Here is an 11,849-nt window from a genome sequence, read left to right as displayed (position 1 = left end):
GACAAAATACTCATTAAATTCAGTTGCTATTTCTGCAGTTTTTTCCAAAATAGTATTTTTGCCTTTGATAAAATACTCTGGATAATCCATTTTTTTAGGACTATTTCTGATTACTTGGTTAAGTATTTTCCATATTTCTTGTGTGTTACCTTTATTCTGCTCTAATAGTGCATGATAATAATCTCTTTTACTGGTTCTTATAATATTTACTAGTTTATTTTTATAGGTCTTATATTTTTTTTCTGCTGCTTCAGTTCTGAATTTTAAAAACAATTTATATAAATTGTTTTTCTTTTTACATGCGTTTTCTATGCCTTTCGTTATCCATGGCTTACTTGGGTCTTTATACTTTTTGGAAACTTGAGTTAATGGAAAATGTTTATCATATAAGGAGATTATGGTAGACTGAAATACTTCAAACGCTGTATTTGGGTCTTCGTTTGAGTAGACCTCGGTCCAGTTTTGTTTTTCTAGGTCTTGCTTAAAGGCATCGATGGAACGTTGGGTTCTTAGTCTTATTTCTGTTATACAATTTGTTGATTTAGCTTTTCTATCGAAATAATTATGAAAAACTGCAAAAACAGGCAAGTGGTCACTTATGTCATTAATGAGAAGTCCACTTTCCATTTTATGATCAATCTTATTTATAAATATGTTATCTATTAATATGGCCGTGTCAACTGTTATTCTGCTAGGTTTCAGGATTACTGGGAAAAAGCTGTTGCTGTACATAGTATTTATGAAGTCAGTTGTTTTTTTGTGTCTATTTTTGTTTAATAAGTCAATGTTAAAGTCACCACATATTATTCGTGTTTTCTTATCGTTGTAGTAACTGAGCATATATGTTAGTTTTTTATTGAATGTGTCAATACATGTTCCTGGTGTCCTATAGATGCGACTTATGATGATATTTGATGCCTTTTTATTGTGTATTTCAATGGTTAGACATTCCATTAGGTTTTCTATTGTGTTTGTCAATCTCTCGATTTTACTGCATTTAAGTGCTTTGTCTACATATATTGCAACCCCCCCCCCTCCTTTTTTGTTTTCTCTATTAGTTGCAAACATTTCATAACCTTCTATTTCCATTTCAGTTGTTTTATCTTCATCAAGCCAAGTTTCTGATATGGCAATTATTTTAAATTTATTGAATTGATGTAAATCTGCTTCAATTCTAAGCCGCAACTCTTGTATTATTACAGTAACATGCCATCAACCGGCTGTGAATGCCGGCTGTGAAACTTCAAAATTGACGGCTACCAATCAATAGCAGGACACTAGTTAGGCTTTTATTTTTAAATTGGCTTTTGCAGCACTTGGCGGCGTTACCGTCATAGAGGATGAACAATCGTTGTGGAGGTTGGCTTGACTTGTTTTTATCGATTGGAGGCCGACCTGATCCCAGGTTTATTGCCATCACATACTGTTGCTGCCTTCGAAAACACTTGTAATTGTGCGCTGCTTAGTGGGATGGGGAATTTCGGGGCTCGCAGCGTGTGCCCTGTTTCGACTAGCAACAAACTTCAGACTACTTTTCAAAGGCAGTTTAATGGGTCCTTCAAATGAAAAAAAACCCTAAGTTACGCATTTTACAATTTTTGTAATGATGTATTTTGTGTTATACAAACATTCTTTTTTTTTTTTCAAACACTCAAAATGTTCAGAGGCATCTGTGCTATCCATACATATATAGTTTTTATTAGTTCTTTGGGATTTTTTTATTCTTTATTTTTTGCAAAAGGAAAAAAAAATTGTGTCTGGAGGTCCCAACCAAGCCCTACTAACAATCCCGACCGGACGTGTTCATGTAAAATGCATTGGTTTGAAGCCTCCTGCAAAGAGGCAAACTCATTTGCGATCCTCTGGCGCCACCTAAAAGTTGCACAATTGGAATGACCTCAACCCAACAATGTGGTATGCATACGTCTGTCCAAGCGAAAACAAAGCGATTGACGTAAAAATCGTGTGAAATGCATGTTTACACATTAGGTTTACGATGCTTTCAAAAATATGAATTTTAATGGGTCTCTATGGTGCAAAATATGTAAATTGTGAAGATTACGGAATCAAAACCTTTTTTATTATTGCTGTAATGCCTGAGAACTATCAGCCGGTGACGTCATGAAATTTAGGCCATTTTAGAACCCCCCCCATACGTTTCAGCTCTCACGTGTTTTTCCGAATGCCTTAGCCTTTGATTCAAAGACATAATTTTACATTTATCGCAAGCGGTGGACTTCGAGGGTTAATAGGTAAAAATAAATCTACACGCATTTGATTCTGACAACCTAACACTGTAGTAGTCCCTCCTGATCAATGTTTACTCAAATGTCCCCTTTCTTCTAGTTATGAGGTCTGTGTGTGAATAGCTTATTTGTTTTAAAATGGAGCGTGGTGAGTTACTTTCTGTATGAAATGTACGATCTAATGAAAGCTGCCTTCCTTGTCCTTGCTTTGTCCAAAAACAGCTGATATAATACTCGATTCGATTTGAAGGCAAGATGGCGCCCGAGTTGGCAGCCGTCTGCAAGTGCTCTCATGAGCTTTGCTTTTTTGTTGTTATTTTTGTGTTTTTGTTTTGTAACTTTGTGTTTGTTGTTATGTCGTGTGGACCTGATGTGGACTTTTTTCAGCATTTTTTGGCCACGACATTCATCAAGACTCTGTGCTTGGTGGTTGCGCCTTCTCGGCAGCATGGGTATACCAGCACTGTTTTTGACTGGGAGGAATATCAGCGCCATTTGACTGTCGTTGCTGGACAGTCCCGGGGCGCTTGTGTCTTGCGCCTGTAATGGGCAGCATTTTTCACAGCCCCACTTTGTTCAGCGGAGAGATTGGTGCTGTTGAACGGTCTGCGGCTGGATGGATGTAAGGCTTGAGGAGCCGACGATGAGAAGAGGGGACGTTAGCGCGTAGCGCCGATGCGGATGTGGAACTGGGAGTCGCGGCTTGGAATTGAAGTGGATTTGCATGTGACAGGAGATGTGAGCCAATCTCTTTTTCGTCACTGGACGCTACAGCTTCGTGTTTGCTTTCAAAACTTAGCTTGTAGCAGACGTGTGCACATTTTCAGCATGACGTCTCTGATCGACTGGTGAAAGGACACTTTGATCCTCTCCTCTTTCATCTATAACTGCTTGAGGCAACAAAGTGTATGCAGAAAAGTGGTGAAGATTGCACGACTGTCTGTGTCCCATGTGTTGTGTTATTTTTGTTATTTTGACTTCAAAATGGTGCCGCGTGAGTGGCTGCCTTTAGAGCAGCTCCTATATTTTGTTGTTCTACTTCTTCCTTTCATAACTTTGCAGCTGTGAATCGGGAATTTCTCCATTGCGAGTCTAATAAAGGTTTTCTTATCTTATTCACCAAGGCGCTCCTTTGGTTTTATTATTCTTTGTCCAGATGGCTTTACGAGTGAAGAAATGCTCAAGCTGTGGAAAGGTCTGTTCTACTGCTTGTGGATGCAGGACAAACCACTTTTACAGGTATTTCTTTATTTCTTTCGTCACGGCTTGTGGAACATTTTCAGGCTGAGCTGTGATTTGTCGCCAATCACTTCTTTGAGCTCTTCCCAAGGCGTTCCCAGGCTGTCCTGGTTCGCCCCAAGGAATTCCTACCTTTGGGACATGCCCGGAACACCTCACTAAGGAGGCGTCTAGGAGATGTATTTTGATGGACCGCTGGAGTCGCGGTGCAACCACTCGGTGACTGTAGACAGCGGCTGTCATGCGCAAAAACGTAATTTTTATGCCATTTGGGGGCAGGGATTGTTAAACTGGTCCTGAAATGGACCGGCCATTCAGGAATCCCACAATATTCCCTCTGGCCACCACGACCCTGCGTGCTGGGCTGAATTAATGGCACCCACTGCCATTTAATTGTTAAATATATTGAGCCTTTCTTGGATTGTTTCACTTTCTATTTGCTTAATTTGAGGCACAATGTTGTTCACAGGAGGAGCTTTCCAACTCTGTTTGCACACTGATTCACACCTTTCATGACATTGATGGACGTAAGTTGATCCTATGCTGGTGTAATTCCAAATACAAATTAAAATGTCAAAAGCCGGTGGTGAAAATTGTTTTCCACAGAACTATTATATCTGGAGAGCTCCCTTAAGACCTTCAAAAGAGAGTGGACTGGCATTGACAGACTACGAATGGACAAGTTTTTCCAGGTGTGTGTGCGTGCGCGCGCGTCCATGAATATATCACTTTTCTCCCCCTTATGGTGGCCCTTCTTTTCGTATTACAGCTGATCCGCTTCATGTTCAGACAAAGCTTTGAGATGCTGAAGAGAAACAATTGGGATAGCAGGTAATCCATAAAAACTGTCATGCGCAAATTGTACAGTACGTCATAACATAGGTTAAATATTTTACATAATGTCTTTTCTATTTTTTTTTTTTTTTTTTTTTTTTTTTTTTTTTTTTTAGTGTGGTCTCAAGATTTCTGGAGCTCTTTGCAACAGAGCTCCTGAACAGTGGCAACGGTGCACCTGCTGGTCTGCAGTTTCATATCTTGGACCTTTACTTGACGGAACTAGGAGCTGTGGGTGCATCAGAGGTAAAGTTATGATCCAAACGGGTCATTTGGAGTATGGAGCGTAGATGGAGATTTGGGTACTTGTCCGTATTTATTTTATTGATCCTGTTGAATGCCTTTCACTTGACAAAAATAAACTGAAGAGAATTTAGATATGAAATTTTGATGTCTATCCACTCTAAATGCCAATATTATAGTTTGAGTGACACATCCATTATAGAGGATTCTGCAAAAGATTTTGAGGAAATATTAATAACTTATTGAAATAAAGAAATGTGATGGTCCTTTTCACATTTTTTTCTCCGTAGCTCACTGCTGACCAGAACCTGAGATTTATCGAGCCATTCTGCAAAACGGCAGCCAAGACCAAGGAGTAAGTTCCTCTTAGCGTCCTTTTGTTTGATTTCATATCTGCAGGGAAGTATATTTTTTTAAATCTTCCACACCATTTTTAATGGTGTTGACTTAAAAAATATGTACTAAAAAGTACATTTTGTGTGAGTGTGTGTTTGTGTGTGAGTGCGTGTGTGTGCGCGCGGAGTGATAATATTACAGTTTAACCCCAGCCAGTCCCAGGGACTGGCTGATGAGAAAAGTGAGTCCCATTAGGCATTTCGAGAGTCCCAAATTTCGAATTCTTAAATGGTCTACTTATTCAATTGCATATGATAATAACACAAACAGCAACAATATACATTGCTAATAGGTTTATTTCTTATCAACAAATGCTGCAAAAATTTTAATAATTCAGGCATACGAGATTTGCTGAGAAATAGGTTCTTATTTCATTCCATAGTTTAGTCTTTGCGTTCATAAATTCTCCTCTCTTTACTCCGCTTCCAATGATGCAAGGCTTTCTCAAAGTCAACTTATCGCAAAAAACTATCCAACTTTAGCTGCTTCCTCCGTGATACCTCCGCAATAAACATTCGCAACACTTGTTCGCAACACTTGTTTTAACGATACAAAACTTGGCAATCATCTACTTTCCGCATATTGCAAGAACGACATGCGACATTACTTCATGCGAGATCAAAACAACAATGGTGGCGATTGTCAAACTGATCGTTGCGGGTGGGAAAAAAAGATGTACCGTAGCAGGCCTGAGGATTTAGGAAATTCACGTTTTTCGATTCCGTTGGATTACCCAATGGGAAACCATGGTAACTAATTTTGGGTTCCGTAAACGTTCATCATAGGAAGCCATTTTTCTATTTTGACTGATATTCATAATCAAGAATTCTGATACTCCAAAGTATAATGCTTCAAGGGTAAATGTTTGAAAACTATGCATTAACAATGAACATTATATCAGCAGCTGTGTACTCCAGGATTATTCAACGAAATAAATGGATCAAATTATGTTGTACTCATATGGCATCATGAATACAGCACACCACAAAATCAGAGTATTTTTTTCCAGTCTCACACCGCAAAGATTAATTTCCTGGTAATCATTAATACAGGTAAGTATTGCTGTGGCTTGACATCCTCTTCCCAAGACGATGCATGTGTAATCTACTATCAATTTGACGAAAGAATCTACCACGTGTCATCGTTAGTTCTACCGACAGCATATGACACCTTATGACAAATGTTTTATTCATAAAGTTACCACGCTACAACCAGTAAATTATAGAATAACCAAGACTGTTTCATAATACCGTATTTTCACGACTATAAGGCGCCATTAAATCTTAAATTTTCTCCAAAATGGACAGGACGCCTTATGGTGCGGAGCGTCCTTTATATGCGCTGAGTTCCAAAATCTGACTTGACTGCCGACACGCTGTTTATATAGAGAAAAGGCGGAAGTGACTGTGAAAGAAGTCGGCCAATCAGGGAAGGGTGGGCGTGTATATATACATATATGGAGAGGGAGAGAGGGAGAGAGAGGACAGACAAGCTAGTCCGCCAATGGTGAAGGGTGGGCGTGTAAGTGGACGCCTCAAGCCAGTACCAACACTTGTATAGAGTGTGGCAATGTGCATTGTTGCAAAACAACTCCGGTTTTGGTTTCTAAGAACCCCTGAAAATAAATTCGACAAAAAGACACGCCTACGAAGCTCAGTTCAAACTTAAAGCCACCGGTTATGCTTTTGGCATGCGTGCCCATCTCACAGCAGCGGTGAAAAAACAAGTCAAGCAAATGAGCGTGCCGTTATTCCCGGAGGCTTGACTAAAGAACTCCAACCGCTGGACATTGGCATCAACCGGGCGTTCAAAGTATAGTTGCAAACGGCTTGGGAACAATGGATGATCGGTGGCAAACACAACTTTACAAAGAGTGAGAGGCAGCACTTAGCGAGTTACGCCACAATACGCAACAACGAGAGGGAACGCGGCGTTTTTGATGGATTACGGTACTTGCACAATTGTTCAATTCTTTCTACACACACGCGCTGCCACCATGTTTCGCTCTGTTCTTTACTTTCAAATGTGGGAAAGCTTCACACGAGGGAAATGTTGACTTTGCTGTTGCTACTCCTTCTTTCCGCTCGGCAATGCGTAGCAACTCACACTAGCATGTGATGCATTCAATGACAACTGAGATGTGCAGTCCTCTGCTTCTGATACAGAGGATGAGGACTTAGATGGATTTCTGGGTGATGATTGATCGAAAAACGTGAGAACATTGTACGATGGCTAAATAAAATACACCCGAACTCAGTTCTGCTTTCGTTGCCTTTTTAAAAACGTGTTTTTATCTTATCTGTATGTCTTGGCATGCCACCGTATGCTTCAAGCTAACGTGTTGGAGTGCGCGCATGCATGCCGTATGTTTAAGCTGGCGTATGTTTTACCACTGTAAAACTGCGGCCATTAGTACGATGCGTCCTGTGTATGTGTAAAATACAGAAATGTCACCCATTAATGAGACTGCGGCCATTAGTACGATGCGTCGAATAGTCGTGAAAATACGGTATTTTTGTGAACGTCAAACGTGTAAGCGTCACTTGCTCGTGTAAGAAACCCGAAAGGAGTCAAGTGGCGTATTCGGGTGTGCTCAGTTTGGTCGAAAACCGGTTTTCAGTTCTAACCTGAGGTGTAAAAATCTCAAATTTTCTGGTCGAAATCCGAAAGCCGGGGTTTGACTGTACTTTGGTCAGATTGAAGTTATTTCTGTGATCACTGAGGGTTATTCTTTCATTAACAGAGGGGTAACAATAATTTTACGTATATGAAAACGTTTTGTCAGTCTTGAATACCCCATAACCCAGCGGAATATGTTTACTTCAAATGTGGTAGAATTATCGGGCCTTTGAATATGTTTTCATTTCAATGGCTTGAAAGTGTATTCATCTAATTTGCCAGACAATCATACAACTTTTGACCTTAACATTGAATAACGTCACCAAAGCAAAATATCTCCAATTTGGATGTCAGTGTTCAAGAGGATTTGGCTGGCGTCCTGGTCGTGTAATATTACAGGCAACACATCCTTTATTGATCATACTAGTTTTAGGAGCGTCACTGATGAATGGCAGCGAAATTCTGTCTTGATCTGAAGCTTCCTGCTTGCTTTGTAATATTTGCCATCCATTGATCGACCATTCTCTTTAATTGACCGTCTCACCAGTCGGACACTTTTCCGAGCGATCTGCAACAGCATCTTCAACACAATTATTGACCAGGCTCCCTATGCCATTGAGGATCTGATGAGGGAGCTGAAAGAAGCAGAGTCCTCTGATTCAGGCCAGTCCTCTGATGATGAAGAGGACCCCGTGAAGCAGATTAACGGTACATTTTCACAAAAATGGGAAGAGTTTGTTGTTTAATTTTTCCACAAACACAATATTAATCGTAATACCATGTTTAGACTAATGAGGCTGCATAATGCATATTGTTTTAAAGAACATTTTTGAGTTGATTTTCCTTTCAAAGTGTCAACGTAATGATTTTGAAGTTAGCACTTTGCAAAATGGACGGATGGATGGATGAACGAATCCATCCTACATACGGTGTTTGATATTTTGGTGGCCGCATTGCTAGGTCATAGCGACTAAACCGCTCATCTTTAGGTGGGCAGGATGTGCAAATCCGCTGGCATTAACATGCTTTCCACATCATCACTTCAGTAATACTTGTTCAGCTGATTCAACTGGATTGTCGTCATGCCCGTTTTTGAGAATGTACCTTGCACATGGCCAACAGCAGGCTTGATTTCTTTCCATAGCTTTGGAGAAAGCGCCACACAAGCGATCGTTCAGCTCAGTACCAAAAGGCCCACGGGCAAGTGTTTGGGACCACTGCTATATAGTACGCAACATTAAGTGCAATCTGACCAAAAAAAAAATATTCCCCAAACTTTGAGTTTCCGTTCAGAATCACTATTTATATAGCACACAACAACCTGTTTTTGTGTAAGTTATTGATTGCAAATCATGAATGCTACAGTGTTTTAAAAAGAACTCCATGAATGTTACATAATTTTGTAGATAAATGACTGAATTGAATTGAATTTTTATGCCAGGAAGACATTATTTGCTGGTTATTTTGTTTTCAGGCAGTAAATCATACTTGAAACAGGGTGCTCATGAATCAGGAGACTCCGACACAGAGTTACAATTTGATGATGATGATGATGATGATAATACAGCACCAGTTCTACAGGTTAGTATTGTATTTTTATCCTAAATGCATGTTGTTGTTTTTCCAAGAATGAACACATATTTTGGGATACTTGGGTTTTCATTGGAAAGACATATGCTACACTGCACCACTTTAGTCAGAGCTCTTGATAAATACCATGTTCTGCTTTCCCCCTTCTAATGAAACATCTATTTTACAGTTTGACTATGCAGCTCTTGCTGACAAGCTCTTAGAGGTGTCAATTCGAAGTAGCACACCCAGCCACAATAGAGAGAGGCTCTACAAAATCATCAAAGTGTAAGTTTTGTAGCCCCTCAGACAGTTTTGAAAGTATCATACTGTATCTGTTGTTGTGGTCCGTGTGATTTAAATATGGCAAAAAGAAAAGCCAAACCTTCCTGTCCTTATGTGGAAGAAGTAATTGCCCCTTGAAGCTAGTAATGGGTTGTGACGCCCTTGGCAGCAATAACTGAAATCAAGCATTTGCGATAATTTGTGGTCAGTCTTTGACGCTATGGAGGAATTTTGGCCCACTTTGGCAGATTTAATTCAACTATGCCACATTGGAGAGTTTCCCTTTTGAGGTCACGCCACAGCATCTCTATTGGATTCAAATCCGGACTTTGACTTGACCACTGCAAAATCTTACTTTATTTTCTTTTGTTTTTTGAGCCGTTCAGAGATGGACTTGCTGTTGTGTTACGGTTAGTTGTCTTTCTGCATGATCCAAGAGTGCTTGAGTTTGAGGGTGCAAACTAAACTGATGGTCGGACATCATCCTTCAGGATTTTCTAGTAGACAGCAGAATTCATTGTCCCATCAATCACAGCAAATTGACCTTGTCCTCAGATAGAAAAGCAGCCCCAGACCATCACATTGGCAACACCATGTTTTATTAATCAAATGCTATCATTTCTACCCCAAATGTAACAGGCCGCACAAATTCAATTTTTGATTCATCGGTCGACAGAATGTTTTTTCCAAAGGTTTTGAGGATCATCTTGATGTCTTTTGGCAAATGTGAGATGAGCCTTTGTGTTCTTTTTGGTCAACAGTGGTTTTCGCCTGGGAACTCTCCAGTGGATCCTATTTTTGGCCAGTGTCTTAAAATTTCAGTGGATCAGAGAGTTGTTCAGCAGATTGGGAAAAGAGTGATTTTTACGCCAGTCGAATGTAGTTTATGATATGCATTATCAGACCTCTTGTCTTTCAACATACTTTCTCTCTCTTTCATGGCAGGCTGCAGGATCTCAGTGAAGGTATTGTTATTTTTAAATTGCCTGATACGACACAATGTCTTTCTTGTTTATTTGTGTTATGTGACTCATCCTCTGCCTTTTTTTCGGTTAGGTCTATTTCCTCAAGATGGCTATCCAGAGGAAGTCTCTACAGATGAGGATGATGAAATGTTTGCCAGCAGAAAGAAGATGAAGCGTGGATAGAATGCAAAGGAAACAGCTAAGAATCGTAAAGGACCTCTTTCTCACTTCAAAATGCAACTTTTCTGGTGAAGCAAGCCAAGCAACACAAGAGGAAGAAGCTTTCCAGTTCTACAATGATGATCTGCAGAGCCTAAAAAAAGTAGCACCAGAGAGCACACTAGAAGACCTGCTGCAAATGGACAGTAATATTGCAACCCATAACCAGGAATATGGAGAGACTGGTTTTGTCATTAAAGAGGAAGAGGAAGAGTGGGAAGATGCTGAAGAAAAAACACCTGAACCGAGGTCTCTGAGAGACAGTCTCAGCAGTATTACAGCACTCATTGAAGATGCTAAAGGCAGAAGAAACATGGAATGGCTGAGTACAGCACAAAAACTCAGAGACCTGATCCAAGAAGAACAAATGAAGTGTTGGGAAGCAAACGAGTATACATGACTTTTTTGACATGACTTCACGTAGCACACAAAGTGGAATAATTAATATACAAGAAATGTATGTTCATGTTAAAATAAGTCAAATAGGTTTATGCTCATACTTATGCGCTATTGAAATAAAGAGTACATTTATGTTTTGTTTGTGTGTATGCGTGTGTGTGTGTGTGTTTACGTCAGATCAAATTTGCGATGTGTGATGTCACTCAACAATGACGACCTCCATGGAGACACAACCGTGAATGCCAATTTATTATGAATGAATATTTATATTATTACATTTAGTTAATTTGACATGGCTTCATGTAGCACACCATGATTTGCACTGAGTGTTGGAATACATACATGCTGCTATCTCCTTGCATTAATTAAATTATTTGGTGAAATTCATTAAATGCATTGGAGATAGTATATACCTTTATTTATATGAATAAAATTAATTATGAAGAAGGTTAGCTGGGGTTCAAATGTGTTGTAACAAACCAGAACAACAGTTTATCAGAATCAGCCGTCTTTGTTGTTTAAATTCCCCCCCAATGCATTGAGGGTGGACTGGGACAATCCATGTGGAATATTTCCGATTTCCCACTTTCATCGAGTGCAGCATACGAATGCTTAGGAAAGGGTGCATGGATAAAACCTTTAAATCTCCTTTCGCATAGGTCACTCATCTCCCGAGGCCTCTTTGGATTCTCGTTTTGCCTGAGTAATTTCCTTTCCGACCCTATCCAGATGAGATGATCTTGGAGGATAGGGTCATTCAAATTCTATCAATGCTTAGGAAAGGTGCCTGCTTGTAAACTTTAAGCCCCCGTTATTGTCAGAATTCTAACATTAA

General features: G+C 39.7%; 1 protein-coding gene across 1 annotated transcript; it reads left to right on the top strand.

Annotated features, from left to right (window-relative positions):
* Positions 1–2,592: 2,592 nt before the first annotated feature.
* Positions 2,593–10,585, top strand: LOC127611391 (ribosomal RNA processing protein 1 homolog A-like). The gene is made up of 11 exons (XM_052081896.1): positions 2,593–3,485; positions 3,955–4,012; positions 4,092–4,177; positions 4,255–4,316; positions 4,436–4,565; positions 4,853–4,917; positions 8,104–8,285; positions 9,052–9,158; positions 9,337–9,434; positions 10,377–10,396; positions 10,488–10,585. The coding sequence occupies exons 1-11, from the start codon at positions 3,423–3,425 to the stop codon at positions 10,577–10,579; spliced, it is 963 nt and encodes a 320-aa protein (XP_051937856.1). The 5' UTR covers positions 2,593–3,422; the 3' UTR covers positions 10,580–10,585.
* The last annotated feature ends 1,264 nt before the right edge of the window (positions 10,586–11,849 follow it).

Source organism: Hippocampus zosterae, chromosome 12 (assembly GCF_025434085.1).
Source record: "Hippocampus zosterae strain Florida chromosome 12, ASM2543408v3, whole genome shotgun sequence".
Classification (NCBI taxonomy): Eukaryota; Metazoa; Chordata; class Actinopteri; order Syngnathiformes; family Syngnathidae; genus Hippocampus; species Hippocampus zosterae.
This window is presented reverse-complemented; position numbering and strand designations above follow the sequence as displayed.